This window comes from Rhynchophorus ferrugineus, unplaced genomic scaffold, assembly GCF_030347505.1.
Source record: "Rhynchophorus ferrugineus isolate W39M unplaced genomic scaffold, kcgeb_rfMv2 rfM4, whole genome shotgun sequence".
Taxonomy (NCBI): Eukaryota; Metazoa; Arthropoda; class Insecta; order Coleoptera; family Curculionidae; genus Rhynchophorus; species Rhynchophorus ferrugineus.
The window spans coordinates 28,596,752-28,613,041 of NW_027472583.1; the positions used below are offsets into that span (position 1 = coordinate 28,596,752).

At 32.4% G+C, this 16,290-nt stretch overlaps 1 protein-coding gene across 2 annotated transcripts in view; it reads left to right on the forward strand.

Annotated features, from left to right (window-relative positions):
- Positions 1-16,290, forward strand: part of Csgalnact (Chondroitin sulfate N-acetylgalactosaminyltransferase) — a 360,415-nt gene that overhangs the window by 138,864 nt on the left and 205,261 nt on the right. For both annotated transcript variants that reach the window (XM_076401496.1, XM_076401498.1), the window contains one exon: positions 6,923-6,985. In XM_076401496.1, the coding sequence (XP_076257611.1) occupies positions 6,923-6,985 (63 nt within the window). The remainder of the gene's footprint in view (positions 1-6,922; positions 6,986-16,290) is intronic.

Sequence of the window (16,290 nt, forward strand, 5' to 3'; positions counted from 1 at the left end):
GGGAACTTTTCCTCTTGCTTCGATGGCTTTACGAGAGAAAAGTTTGTTAGAAAGTTCCTTTCACATTTCTTAAACTTGAAATTGCTTCATACGAGCTTCTAATTCCTTCGCGTATAAGGGGCGATTTTTATTCCATAGATATTTGGCCATTAAAAATGGAAAATCACAAATAGATTATATTAATTCGCATAAAATTGCTTTAAATATAAATATAAGTATATAGTTCAATTGTTGATAACTTGTTTCAAACTTTGGTGCGCAATATTCGTATTAATATGGAGTAGTTTTACTTTTAGCGTATTGGTTGTATCAGAAAATAGTTGTAAAATCAACGCGGTGTTAAATCATATGATTTTAGAGGCTAATTCACAGGTTCATAATGTATATATATACATATGTGTAAATTGTGCTATGTTTCTTATTGAAACCACATCTCCTTCATATCTAAGTGACTTATTTCAGGTAATAAGTCCTCAACAAGGACTCTACAGCAATCACAATGTGTTTCTGGTCTACTACTATACCAAACAGTAGTTCATATTGCTTAGACTAGAGAATTATCTTCACATTAAATGCAGCAGATTTAAAATAAAGCTTCATTGCTAAGTATAGTTTTCTTACCAAAATTGAGATTAACAATCTCGTACCATTCTTATTTATTCTTATTTCTACGGCTTGAGTAAGCACAAGCTGTGTTTTTTGAACTAACGTTTAGTTGCAACATACACCGGACTGATATAGATTCAATTCTTATACTCTAAAGTGGATGGATAGTTGATAACTTCCTTCTATGTGCACTGTACTATACTCTATGCATTTATGTTATCATTTGATCCGTAGACATTCCGTTGTTATTCGAATTAATTGCTATGTTGATATTGTTGACGATAAAATAACCGTAGTGGATGAAAAGTGTATAATAAATGCATAAAGCATAATACAAAGTAAATATATTTATGTGGTTTTGTACAATAACAGTAAAAGTTAAGGTTTCAAAATCTATTAATATTAAGAAACTTTAGTAGTAACATTATGCGACGATATATGATTAACAATAAATATAATATATAGCAATATTTTGACAGAGTATCAGATACTTTATCCTAAACATTTCCACTAATCTTAAACATGGACGAGTGGAATAATTAACGGAAAAAACTTCATTTAAAAAAGTCAGTAATATATCCTAATATATTTTTAAAAGAGGTTTACAAATGATGTGTTTTTTATTATGTATTTTAAATGGAAAATATGAAGGTCTAAAGAACGAAGGCTTCTTAGTAGTTTATATGTTTGATATAATAGAGAGGCACTACCACGAAACTAGTCATATAATTTGAAGTAATGGACCATATGGCCAATGAAATAAATAATTTGAAAATTCTTTCAAATTTAGATAAATTTTTATTTTTTTAAATAAATGTTTCAAAGTCTATTAATATTAAGAAACTTTAGTAGTAACATTATGGGACGGTATACTTAACAAAAATATTAAAATATAGAAATTAGAATGCAAATATTTAGCAATACTTTGGCAGTACGATAGATATTTCTTCCCAGCGAGCATTCTTTTGAGATCTGAGAACAGAAAATAGTCACTGGGGCCAGATATGGAGAATACGGTGAATGAGGAAGCAAATCGAAACCCAATTCATGGATTTTTGACACGGTGCATTGTCTTGGTGAAGCAGCACTTTATTTTTCGTCAAATACGGCGATTTTTCGGCGATTTCGCCCTTCAAACGGTCCAATTACACTATGTAATGGTCGTTATTGATGGTCCTTCTTTTTTCTTAGTAGTCAATGAAAATTCTTCATCTCAAAATACAGACGCCATAAACTTCTCAGCCGACTGTTGCATTTTCCTACGCTTTGGAGTGCGTTCATCGTATGCAGTCTACTCGGATGACTGTCGATTGGACTTTGGAGTGAAATGATGGAGCCATCTTTCATCCATTGTCACATATCGACCCAAAAACTCGGGTTTATTACGCTTGATCATCTTCAAACACTGGTCCGAATCATTAACTCATCGTTGTTTTTGGTCAAAAGTCAGCTCGCGCGGCAGCCACTTTGCACAGAGCTTACTCATACCCAAATATTCGTGATTGATATGATGTACACGTTCAGTAGAGTGTCTGCTATTTCATTCAATCTCAATTTACGTCATTCAAAATCATTTTGTGGATTTTTTAATGTAAAATAAGCATATAATACATTGAAATATAACCTATAAGAGTTGGTATGTAAATTGAACAAAGAATTGGAATTGAACTGCACAATATTTATTTATTGATAAGGTCTTGAGATGCCATTTGCTTTTAAAACAGCCACAATTCTTCGCGGAATAGATTCGTGGAATGTCTGAACAGTTTCCAATTGTATGTGATCCTATTCTTGTACAAAAACATCTGACAATTAAAATTCCCCATAACGTCTTAATCATGGTCAAGTTTAGCAATTGTGCTGGCCAAGAATATGTTTGATAATATTCAGGACGTTTTTCAGAACTACACTTTTTTGGTTGTGTGTATGGGCGCGTTATCTTCTTGGAATGTGGCAGTATTTGGTAGCAATATGCTAGTCATAATAAGAACATCATCATTCCAGTGAGTGATGTAAATGAGAGGACCAACTGAATAATAGGATATTGCCGTCCAAATTATAGCGTAACCTCCTCCATGCTTGTCCTACGCTTCATTAGGGGTTCTCTATACATAAACCTGGCTGCTTGAATTCCTACAATATAAATAACGATTCATCGGACCCTATCATATTCTTCCAATCATCAATTGTTCAGAATTTATGAACGTTGCACAACTTATTTAGCAGCTCAGCGTTGACTTTCATTATAAAGGGTTACTCAATCGCAGGCCTTCCATAATTGTTAGATTGTTCAGTGTTATTTATGCTGCCACTTTTGCTGCAGCAGTGTTATGCTGTCTGCCATAATTCTTATTGATATTTAATCATGTTTTGTGTATGCTATCATTAACGTGGATAGTATTATTCGTGAAAATTTAATTGTTCTAGTTACAGATGTTAACAAAGATCGCTTGTTTTAACAATCGTAAAATAAAGCATATAATACATTGAAATATAACCTACAAGACTTGGTATGCAAAATGAACAATACATATTTATCGCATTATATACTTGGAAGCGATGCAACATATATGCGAGGGGGAATCAAATATAAACAGTAATTTTACAATTTAGTTTAGCACGTAATTCCGATCTAGGGGATTCGGTGCTCCTGTGCTCTTTGGTTTATGAAGAGTGAGTCAAAGAATTCAGGGATGGGTGGGAATGTGTCGAAAATGAAAATCATGATCCACGCCCACAAATGTCAACATCCGTGCTGTTCGAGGGCTTTTTGAAGGAAGTGCGCTGGGAAACCCTCGAGTACCCTCTTTATAGCCTTGTGATTATATTTTGTTTGCGCTCTTGAAAGAATTACTTAGAGGCACAAAAATTGAAAACAATGAAGAAGTAGGGCAATTAGCTGACAACTCACCCTCAAGCTTTTTATGACGAAGGAATGTTCAAGCTTCCATATCGGTAGCAAAATTGTGTAGAGTACGGAGGCGACTACATTGAAAAATGTTAAATGTTTATTTTGTGTTACCATTGATCAATACATTTATTTTACAAAATTTATATTTGATATTTTTATACTATATGGCCTTTGGTCAATCGAATATTTCGAAAATGAATATCTCCTATCCTGTAGATAACTTTAACCTGGTTTAATCGTTTCTGATTACGAATGATATGAAACCGTAATTAGTGAGAATGAGTGCTTTTTATTGTTTAAAAGGCAAAGAGCCTTACTTTCTGCTGCTTTATATTCGTTGAGATATTTGTAATTTAATTATGGTTACAAAAGTATTAGGAGTTAAGTAGCTTTTTAAAAAAATTGGTTTACATGTAAAAAATTGTGGTTATATAATATGGAAACACGTTTTGGTACGTTAATTTTGCATCACCTGCATTTTAAAATCTATTTTGATTATTTTTAAGGTTAACGTTACCGTTAAATACAATTAATGATCACTAATACATAAATATAATTCGCCGAATGTTGTTTATTCAATTTTCAATGTTTTTTTATTAAGTATATTAGACATATATTGACTTTTGTCCAAGAAATACAAACATCTAGAACATTAATCCTGGTTGACAGGCAGACCTTGTCGACATCCAAATGTTTTTTGTATCCGGTGTGGAGAGAAGTGGAATGAAAAATTGACGGGATAAAGAAGAAACTTTGTAGATCTCAGTTAGATGCTTATGTAATTCCTGTGATGTGGCAAGGGAAAAGGAGAAATAGGGATACACGAGGCGCTGATAAATTTTTTGATTTAATCACGGAGGAAAGTTTCTGTTTATTTGCCTTGAAAGGAAAACGTGTATGTTATAACGATATCGAATTTCAATCCTTATAGAAAATTAAGGAATACGTAGTGTGGCTGTTTCAGTATCAAGTACTCTAATATTTAAATCATTGATATGATCATTTTTAATAATAAATAATAGACTAATATGTATTTGGTCTATGACATCGAAATTGTACACATTTATCGAGTATTTTCTATGACCTAGTGACCTCAGGTAACATACGAATGTTACGAAAAAAAACACACATCGTTTAGTATATTTAACCTACTTCAAAAAAGGAGGAGGATATATTAATCAATGTTCGTCGATTTCTCCGTCAATTGCGGACCGATTTTCAAAAATATTTTTATTCGAAAGAGTGCACTTCAGAGGTGGTCTGTTCAAGTCATGATCTGTTCGGGGGAAATCGAGGGAAATCCTTAAATTTCAAAGACACGTACACATTTTTCAGATATTTTTTTTCTAAAATTATCAGATATTTGTATATAATGTTATTTCTGAGCTGATGTGACGGAATATCGGAAGACGTTCAGTGCAAAACCCATTATTTTCATTTTAAGCACTAATCATATCGTTTGATAAATCATAGAAATATTGTAGTCAACTTGTAGTGAAGTGTAACGGTTAGAGCGTTCAGTTCACACACGGAGGTCGAGTGTTCGATTCCCGACGGGGATAGCAATTTTTTGTTGTTGTTCTGGATGGTTAGTTTCTCAAATCTCTTACCCTAAGTAGCGGTCTCCAGGACCTGAAGCGTTCCTCATTTTTAATTATTGTTTCTTTATTCTTATTTTTTGCTCATACAAGCTCCACCTTTATTTGGTCTACCCATTGTAATACTTAATAAAATAACTATGTAATTTATTGAGTAAATATCTAACACTAAAACAAGAATTATTTTTTTATTCGAAAGAGTGCACTTCCGAGGTGGTCTTATCGGAACCAAGTCAGGATCTGTTGGGGGGGGGGGGGGGTATCAGATATTTGTATATAATGTTATTGCTGAGCTGATGTGACGGAATATCGAAAGACGTTCAGTGCAAAAGCCATTATTTGCATTTTAAGCACTATCCATATCGTATGATAAATCATAGAAATATTGTAGTCAACTTGTAGTGGAGTGTATCGGTTAGAGCGTTCAGTTCACACACGGAGGTCGAGGGTTCGATTCCCGACGGGGATAGCAATTTTTTGTTGTTGTTCTGGATGGTTAGTTTCTCAAATCTCTTACGCTAAATAGCGGTCTTCAGGACCTGAAGCGTTCCTTATTTTTAATTATGGTTTCTTTATTCTTATTTTTTCCTCATACAAGCTCCACCTTTATTTGGTCTACCCATTGTAATACTTAATAAAATAACTATGTAATTAGGGGGGGGGGGGATCAGATATTTGTATATAATGTTATTGCTGAGCTGATGTGACGGAATATCGAAAGACGTTCAGTGCAAAAGCCATTATTTCCATTTTAAGCACTAACCATATCGTATTATAAATCATAGAAATATTGTAGTCAACTTCTAATGGAGTGTAACGGTTAGAGCGTATATATATATATATATATATATATATATATATATATATATATATATATATATATATACATATATTTATATATAATAGAAAACTAACACTAAAACGAGAAATATAAAATATTTTTAACAAAAAAAGTGAACCGACTTTAAAACATAAATAAAGAACTCACCAAAAGGTAAAAAATAATCAAACTTTTACTGAGCCCAAACAAGAGGAAAATTAGAATATAATTTTGTGACAGACACAAAATTAAATTACGAACAATATTAATCCAATTTGTTGCTCATACCGACTTCACAGTGATCAGTTGGTAGTAGTTAAAATAATATTGTAAGTAGATAAATATCAATAATAGAAAATAATAAATAACGTAGATCAATAGTATATAGATCAGGTAAATAGATATAAATCAGTATCATCTTGTTTTCTCATGTGCAACTGATGACGTGTAGCTCACGTGTAATAGATGACAAAGGGGTTGGAAAATACGTATTTATGGGGGCGACAATGGAAAAAATTGGACATAAATGTACGCTTAAAATTTGAAATGACTTTTATCTATTTGTATATATTATATTATTTTTATATACAATTTATAAGTTATATTTATTAAATAATCCCATAAAAAAATACAGAACACAGAAATATTATCTGACGACGTAAAATATGCATTCTTGTGAAATAAGTCTGCCAAATTCCCTTTTTTATTGATAAGATACCAGATCTAGGGTTTAGGTACTTACCGTCCACTTTTAATTGCGTTATTTTCTTTCCCCAGAAAAAACAACTTCTTTAATTAAAATTTCGACGTTTCAAAACTTTTTCCGGCCTCGTTATCCTCCCCAGCAGGAAATAAGTAGCGTGAAACTAAAAAACTCTTTATTTAAAGTTCGGTCCTTCCCCGGCTTTGTTGTTTTTTGCAATGTTAAAATTGTTTTTGTCGAGCCAGCCTTTGTACTGTAGTTAACGTTCATTTTTCTTGTTGCAGGAGAACCCTGGCTTTATCAAAGAAACCTTCGACCAATGTGGCTGCAACATTTTCACCAGACAGGTAAATCTAAATAAATAAAAAATATTTCTTGTTTTGATAAGATAACTATGTTTGTCTTTTGCTTTTGTTATGGAGGAAAAATTATTATATTACCATATATATACAATCCCAAATATAATATTTCTCAAGAATCTGCATCGTCTAATCTAATTTATAAACAATATAACCTTTGATATTTAAAGATCCACATATCCACTGAAACATAATATTCATAATAAAGCCTTGCTGTGTATGAGTTTATTACGAGTTTCCAAAACCAAACCAAATAGTTACTATATGTTTATCGATGAAAATGTCCACCAATAGCCAGTAACTTTAGGCAAAGGCATACTAAAAATAAGCAAAGCCATGCTTTTGTATGACAATGCTCGGCTATATGTTTGAAGAATTGTGCAGGATTCACAGACACTGCATACCCCACCGCAGGATACACTTCTGACAGGGTTTCGCCATACGCTGGAAAAAAGTTGAGAAATATTTTTATTTATTATTGTCCTAATTTTTTGTAATATATTATTTTTTAAAGTGAATATACGTTTAAAGTATCGTTTTGAGCTGCATACTTAAAAGCTCATATCGGTCGAAACCTCTTCGTAGGTTATTTTTACACCATTTAAATCATATGTTTCCTAATAATGTATGAAGGGATGACTTACATCCTTTATAGAACTACTAAATGTTCCTAAATTTTCCATGGATGCTTTCCAGATTTCTCTGAAATAAATGTCTAAATTAAATTTATATCCAAAAAATCAATCATTCTTTTATGCATTTCATAAATTTGATCTCAGATAGGGCTAAAATCAAGGTGTAAGGTCACCGCTTTATATTGTACCGCTCTTTGTATTTACCCGCCGAGTATAGCTGCAACACGATAAAAATATTTCCAATAAAATCGCCACAAGTTAATATTTAATAGTATTAATATTTACATATCTAACGCCTTTTACTGACAAGAGATGACCTCCATTTTCCAAACAGTTCTTGAATCTGACTATTCAATGGCTTTGCCATTTTCAATCAAATTAAATCTAATTAATGTATTGAATAAATTTTCAGGTGTATAATAACAGTGTTGATCACTACCAACATAAATGGAATTTTATAGAGTGATTCGGTTTCACGTTCCGACTCATCAGGAAGCGTTCTCTCTTTTTTTAACTAGGTTAACGCTAATTAGTAAAATGAGAAGAAAACATCCGATCCGAGTTTAAAACTAATTTTATGTTTCTACAAACTGAGTTTTGATGTATATTGTATGTCATCTGTGACGTGCATTTGCTGTTTTATTGGACAATATATTTTTCAATGATGCACGCTAAAAACAACGCAAATTTTAATTAGAGATAGATCAGATCATCCAATCCATATATTAATCGGCTTAGCGAGAATTAAACCCCCTCCTTTTTTGATAAAACTGGGACACCTGGAGGAGTGAAATTTGGAACGGTTAAAATTTATATCCAGGAAGAATTTTTAGGCCTAATATTTTTGAGTATGCGCTACAAATAAATATTCCAATAAAACGAACATCTCCCAAATCAAGCAACTAGGACTAGCCGTCATATCGGCGATACAAAATATATATACAAACCCATTGGGGTCTAAGAGTTCGGCTCGACGATTCTAACGTACTAGGATCCATCTCGCTGGTGCTAAAGATCGTTTAAAAAATGTATAATATAAAGGATAGTGTTCCTTAAAATTAAGTGAGTGTTTGAAGTCGATAACTACACAACTGTGTTGGGTATCTGTAAATATATAAATTAAAAAAAAACATATTTATATACAAAAAATATTTTGGGCTCTGGTCGACGCGCTGGTAACTACAATTCTTATACCGGGTAGATTATTCTTCACGGACGCGTTTCTTAAAATCAAAATCTGACAATGTTGTACCACAAACTACCGTCAGGCATTTTTGTGTTATTTAAGATTTTGTGTTACTTTCGGTTATGCTCATGTTGTTGGAATTATTAAAGAGTTATTTGGATTAAAAGCGATTAAGAATAGTATGGACATGTAAAGTTATATTTTAAATTTTGCAGAAAAAAACAAATTAATATGTTCGCTTTATCAGAAGGTTGTGCCAAGCTAACTAGACAGCTGTGAAACGAAAATACGAGATATATGAAAATTTCAACCCAACATAGATTAACAAAATTCTGAAATAACGAGAATCGTCTGTTTTCTTTTCATACAGGTTTTTTGAAATTAGCTTTTGATTTAATTTGCTGTCTGGTGAACAGAGAACTAAGAAATATTTTTCTTGCTTAAGGACTGTTATTAATTAATATAGTTCTTGAGACATAATATATCATTGTACTGGAGTAACTAAAAAAGTTATTAAGATTTTTCTGTAAATTTTAGTGGTATTAACTTCCAGGCTTTATTAATAATTGTATATCTTAACAAAACACTAACAGGATATTGCACTAACAGGCGATAAATACATTAATTTGTGCATCTAGAGTTAAAATTAACGTTACATATAATATTAACACTTATACAATAGATTAATTGAATATTAATTCCATACTTCTTTGTGAGTTGATGATTCCTATGTGGGTCATAAGACAAAGAAGAAAGCAATAGATAAACACTCGATAAGCCATATAAGACAAATTAAAGATGAGCTATCTGCAAGGGCGAGATCGACGAGTGAAATAAATATACAGAGAACAATACAATTTTATTTAAAAATTTAGCTAAAGAAATTATTCTTTTAATCAGCCTGGTTAATCTGTTGTTTTTGATATATATAGCTTAGGTAAGAAATATGAATAAAAGATAAGGAAGGATATGCAGAAGTTAAAATGAAGAAATTATGAATTATTAACCGTATATTTGTTCACTTTTTAAAGCATTGATTAATATTAAGGTCTTTAATGATAAATACAATAAGATATGTGACTATATGGTACTTTATTCTTTGAACCTTGTATGAATTATTAAATTTTGGAAATAAATAGTTAAATTAATGATTGTAAATACATTTCTTTAAAATATATTTTCAAGTTGTAAGAAATAAATTAACTAACTGTCTTCGTTCTTTAATATACTTGCTAGACAAATATCAATTTCAAGATTCTTTTATTGATTTATTTTCTGTTTTAATACACAAATATGTATTACTTCAATTATTATTTCATATTCATATTTATATAAAAGTAAAGAAATACCATGTGCATTTATATTTGATGCTCTGAAGATATTACTGTCTTGAAACTAATCTTATTTATTATACTTTGTTATAACGTTCACTGAACTTATTTTATTAAAACTTAATGAAAATTAGATTTTATTAAATGCCATTTAAAAATGGTAAGTGACTATTACACAACTATTGTTTTAGTTAATGTTATGCATCAAATACATTTATGATCTTATATTGAAAATGCTGTGTTTAAATAAAAAGAAGATACTAAGTTTTAGTATCATAACAGTTTTAAAAATTAGTCCCATTATTCTATTATCAGAGAAACATGATTAACTTAACACATAGTGGTCGAATTTGGACCACAGGGTGATCATTAGTAGTAATAAATCTTCATGTTAATAAAGAAAATATAAAACAAATTTTAAATTGCTAAAAGTATTTTATTTAAATCTTGCAACTAAAAATATATTCTGGTTTATTTTTAAATTAAATTTAATATACTTAGAGAAATACGTGGAATATCCATCATTGATTTAATTCCGAACAACCTTTCGATGATTAATATGGATAGACATTCATTCGTGTATATAAAGTAATATACCTACATTGTTGGCTATAATCCATTTAGGATATCTAATCATGCTATGACCGCAGCAACATTTCCAATATTCCTCACATTCTCTGCTTCGTGTCCCCTGACCCCTCCAGCCCCATAATATCCATAAAGGTCCACCGTGGCCGCAAATATGTTTTCCGGCCAACGGCACGGATGCCGATAATGCAGTTAACTGTACGATTGTTTCTACGGCGAGGCGCTGCCGGCCGTGAACGTCTGCCTCTTCTCCGCCACTGACGTCGCGTTCGTTTCATATGTCCAATAAGTCGTTAATTATCCGGGAATATAAAGGGAATTCGGTGCGCTGAATTGAATTAGGCTCCCGCAGGAGGCGATTGATCCAGATACAAAACATGGACCTGCGTCAATTAGATTAAAAAACGGTCCAGGTGGAGCCACCGTCATTGGTATGTTTTGTATTTTAATGGTTCGCATATAAAACATAAACTGGAGGGTAATTAATAAATATATATAGCAGGGTTGTAGAGGGGATGTTACATCAAAATGAAGCTAGAGGTATTCTTTCACCGGGCCAATAATATACATTATCATTGGGAATTAAGTTTGAATAATACAGTAATATGCTATATCGCGGTAGATATTGTCAAATATAAACTACTAGTCATTACCTGTAATTAAAGTGATCTGATGGGTTCTTATCAATATCTCTTGGTTATCTGTTGGAAATTATATCTAATATATATCTATCATATTTAAAAAAATATATCTGTTTTATTTGAGCACAGCTTTCATCAACAAGATCAGGTGGCGTTAGGTTTCATAAATATTCTTGTTTTTTCTGATTTTGTTCATTATTAATTAGCTATTTCGGTTCTTGTTGCCTAATTAATTTTTTTCTTGTTTTCTTCTGTTATTGCTTGTTACAAAGTTTTTCGAAACTTTCCTTTTTTTTCTGCGATTTTCTGTTTAGTTATGGATGATGTGAAGTTAACTCTTATAATTATTGCTGCTCTTTCTGAATCTATCTCAGTTTTATGGGAAAAAATTAGTGATATTAAACTGCCTAGTTTTTCTCTTAACAATATTCAGTAAGTTTTTGTATAATTCAGAAAAGGCGGTTTATTTTTGTCGATATGTATTTGTTCATGATAATTCTTTACTCTTCAATTGGAAAATATCACGATGGCTATGTTTGGTTATGATACTACAATTCTTAAGCAGAAGAAGCCACACGAAAATTACAATAGGTAAGTGACAATATGAGAGAATATGACTCACACGCACCAATAACAATAAATAATACTGTCATTCCATGTATCAACAATGCTAAGTGCCTATGATGCAAAGCTTTGTTGGAAGGAATACGTAAAAATGAAAAGAAAGAACGGTAGTTCAAATAAAAGAAAATAAATTTAAAATTATAAAGGATGTTCTGCGAAAACTATTATAAATACAAGTTTTCCAGAACAAAGTCCTGAGAAGTATTGTAGGTGCATGGATACACTAGAAGACTGATTACTTACACCGGGACCTTCAGATACCGACTGTCACTCAGTAAGTAAGATAGGGTCGATGAGTTCTCCTAGATCTTGCCCTGCATATAATCCAAGCGTAATGTGCATAAACGTCAGTTTCGACATATTCTCTTCGTGGGGAGTCAGTCATATAGAGATTAAAAAGAAGGAAAGCTAGAAGTGATTCTTGCGGTACATTGGATTTGATATTTTTCCCACTCGATAGAGATTCTCCAAGTCCTACCTGGAACGATCAGCCTGAAAGGAATTGATAATGGTTATTCTCCGTGCAGATCTAGTCGGCCTCATGCGATCTGGGGAATACTTCGCATTTTATCTCTTATACTCCTCCTTGGGGATACTTGCGGTAGCTGAGAAGATCAAAAATCAAAAGTCATTTTGTGCAACCTGATTCCCTACTGTCTAATGCTGGTTTTGTTCTCTAGATAAAAATGTATGATAATTAATTATATTTCAAATATAATTAATTTTAACATTATGGCATATCTAATACATATATTATCGAAGGACTTAAAACTACAATTAAGAACACAGGTATCATAGTTTGTAGGTTAGATCTGTTCTGTTTACATTGAACTCTTTTCCACTTCACCCATGAGGTAGAGTTTCTAGGCGCGTTTTTTTATATAGTGCTTCCCCCTGGAGGCCCTATCCACCTAATTAACAATTGCATATCTGAGAAACATATTTTACTTTCATTCGAGAGCATATTTACCTTTTTTCGTTAGTTATTGTTTGTTTCGATGGTGTGTTTACTTGTTAAGTCATCTTGGTATCACTGTATATTTTATTTCTTCTGCTGTGTATACCGTTCTTCATAAAATAAATCACTGAATTCTATCTAATGCATTTACCATATCTACAAAACAGTTAGTATCCATTCTCTCCTCATACGTTCTAACCTAATGCTCATGTTTAATTTTAAACAATTACAAACATATCTGAGCATACAAATCTTTCACACCATACAATACCATTTTCTACAGTTACATTCAATTAATTATGTGCATACCTTTAGTTGTTTCCTCTCTCGTCACTCTGTCTCAGGAATTTGCAGCATTGCACAGCATTATCACATATCCTGAAAGTCTCCTTCAGTCACTTTCACTTTCCCACTCACTGTCCAATTCAATCGCTAAACTGTTAATTTCTAATCTGTCTAAAACATGTTCACGATTCCACAATTTATCAATTACTTCCTCTGTATGTCTTATCGAGTTCATCCAAATCGAAGATGTTGTGTTATGTTTGACAATGCTTCCTTCACATATCCTAACAGCTTTTGATGGAATATCCTTCTCGACCAGCAATATATCTGAAATTAATTATTAGTTATGAAATTATGTTACTGTCTTGCCAAGAGTGCCACAAAGAATGAAGTTTCATCAAGATACACAAATTCAAATAGTTTATCTTCCTTGGTCGTATTTTATGAAAATTGAATTCTAGACGGGTTTTGTTGGGTGAATCTAACATATTATTCTTCATTTTGTAAGCGATGTTATTCACAGTACCCACACTAATATTTATCCCGGCAGCAACCCGCTAAAAAACATTTTCAATAAAATTGTGGGGATTTATATTATTTACTATCATCAATAATTACCTCTCTAATGGAAATTATAGGCAAAAGAGAGCCTCTATTATCTCGTTGATTTTCGAAATATTTTATTAAAGCCTCATCAATTTTTAACCCTGACTATTTGTTGTTTTCAGCATTTTCAAACGAAATTATATCATATATTACGGAGCGATTTAAAATTTATCAAAATAATTAAAGCTTTAATCAAAGTTTTTAATCTGTGGTAATAATAACTAATATTTTGATTAATTTTGCGTACGTCTGACAACCGGCTGCTGTCCGTTTGTCAGACGTATGCAAAATTCTTTAATGCAATAGTTTTAAGACGTTTTAACTCTTACCTATAAATTATTGTAGCTATGTAATTAACTGTAGTTTACAGATATACTATAATGTTAAAATAAATTATATTTGATAACATTTTTGTTCAATTTTTTTATTTAAATTAGAATTTTATTGTATGTCAAAACCAAACCGAACTAAATCCCAGAGTTGATGCGGCAACATTGCAATATTTCGACGTCACAAATATCCATGACGCATTACTAAAAAAACTTTGAATATACTATATCTTACATTCGATACACTTATTACTACTGTTAGGTTGTACTTGCATTAATACACAAGCAATGCGAATGTGGGATTAATCAGTACGTATTTCCCAAAAGTTGTAATATATGAGTTAGGTTTTGAAGTACATGTATTACTGATATTTTAAAGGTTTGTTATTAGCATTTAGATGTTTTTCCTGTAGACTCTATTATTAATTTTTATCTCATACTCTGATGTTTTATAATGCATCCCTTTTTATAATTGTTGTTTTTTTATTCATTTTATTTAAGTTAAGCCACGGTCACCAGAAAAGTTGGATGGCAGAATCTGCAGTCTGACAGGCGGAAGAATAATGGGCACAATTTGGCCATCGGCCTGGCGGCTGGTTTAATATTCATATCGCAATTTTGAGTGCCGTGTCGTGGTCAAATGGGAAGCCATATTCCCACATCTAATCTGGCAAACTACGCAGAGCCTATGCAATTTTTAATAGCCCGTCATTTCTCGGGAACGGCCCGGAATCCTGGCCCAGTTCGCTCCACGAATCTTAAATTGGTTCTTCTTATTAGATTCTTTAAAAAAACAACTGTTTTTTTCTGTTCAAAAACGAATTATAATTATTCCTGGATTATGCATTTATCTTCTTGTAAAAAGATAGTAACAGGTCAACTGAAAAGTCCCCGGCCTACCATAGTAAAACACAGTTTTTTGTAAAATTAGTTTTTTTTAATTCAACATAATTCTCTTCAAGGGTGATACACTGATTATGCCGACCCTCTAACTTTTCGATACCATTTTTATAGTACGATTTGTCCTTGGCTTCAAAATGGGCCTTAGTTTCGGCGATCACCTCTTCATTCGATAAAAATTTCTTCCCAGCGAGCATTCTTTTGAGATTTAACAACAGGAAATAGTCGCTGAGGGCCAGATATGGAGAACATGGTGGATGAGGAAGCAATTCGAAGCCCAATTCATGGATTTTTGCCATCGTTTTCACTGACTTGTGACACAGTGCATTGTCTTAGTGAAGCGACACTTTCTTTTTCTTCAAATGCGGCCATTTTTCGGCGATTTCGCCCTTAAAACGGCCCAATAATTTACGGCCCACGCTAGTTAATAGTCACTGTTGATGGCCCTTCCTTTTTCAAGGTAGTCAATAAATATTATTCTATGCTCATTCCAAAATACAGGCGCCACAAACTTGCCAGCCGACTGTTGCGTTTTCCCACGCTTTGGAATAGGTTCATGGCGTGCATGTTTCATCCATTGTCACATATCGACGCAAAAACTCAGGTTATTATGCTTGATCATCTTCAAACACTGCTCCAATTAGTCGTTGTTTTAGTTCAAAAATGAGCTCGCGCGGCAACCACTTTGCACATAGTTTTCTAATACCCTAATATTCGTGAATGATATAATGTACACGTTCAGTTGATATTTTTAGAGTGTCTGCTATTTCGTTTAATTTCAATTTACGGTCATTCAAAATCCTTTTGTGGATTTCTTAAATGTTTTTTTTCGTAACAACCTCTTTTCGGCGTCCATTGCGTTCACTGTTTTCACCGTTCATTGCGTTTCGTTTCACCACGTCTAAACTTAGCATGCCAATCCTTGATGGTTGATGTTGATGGGGCACTGTTCGGAAACTGGGCATTAAGTCAAGATTTTGCTTCAACTGTATTTTTTCCTTTAAAAGGTAATATTTTATCAACACGCGAAATTCCTTTTTATTCATTTTTTCATAATAACAAAAGTCGCTTCACTCAAAATGCTATAATTCACAAACTAATGATCCGACTGGTCTCAAATTTATACACGAATCTTTTGAGGGTTATTGCTAACTAAAAAACTAAGATTTAGTTCTAGTAGCCCCATCTATGTGTCAGTCCGGGGACTTTT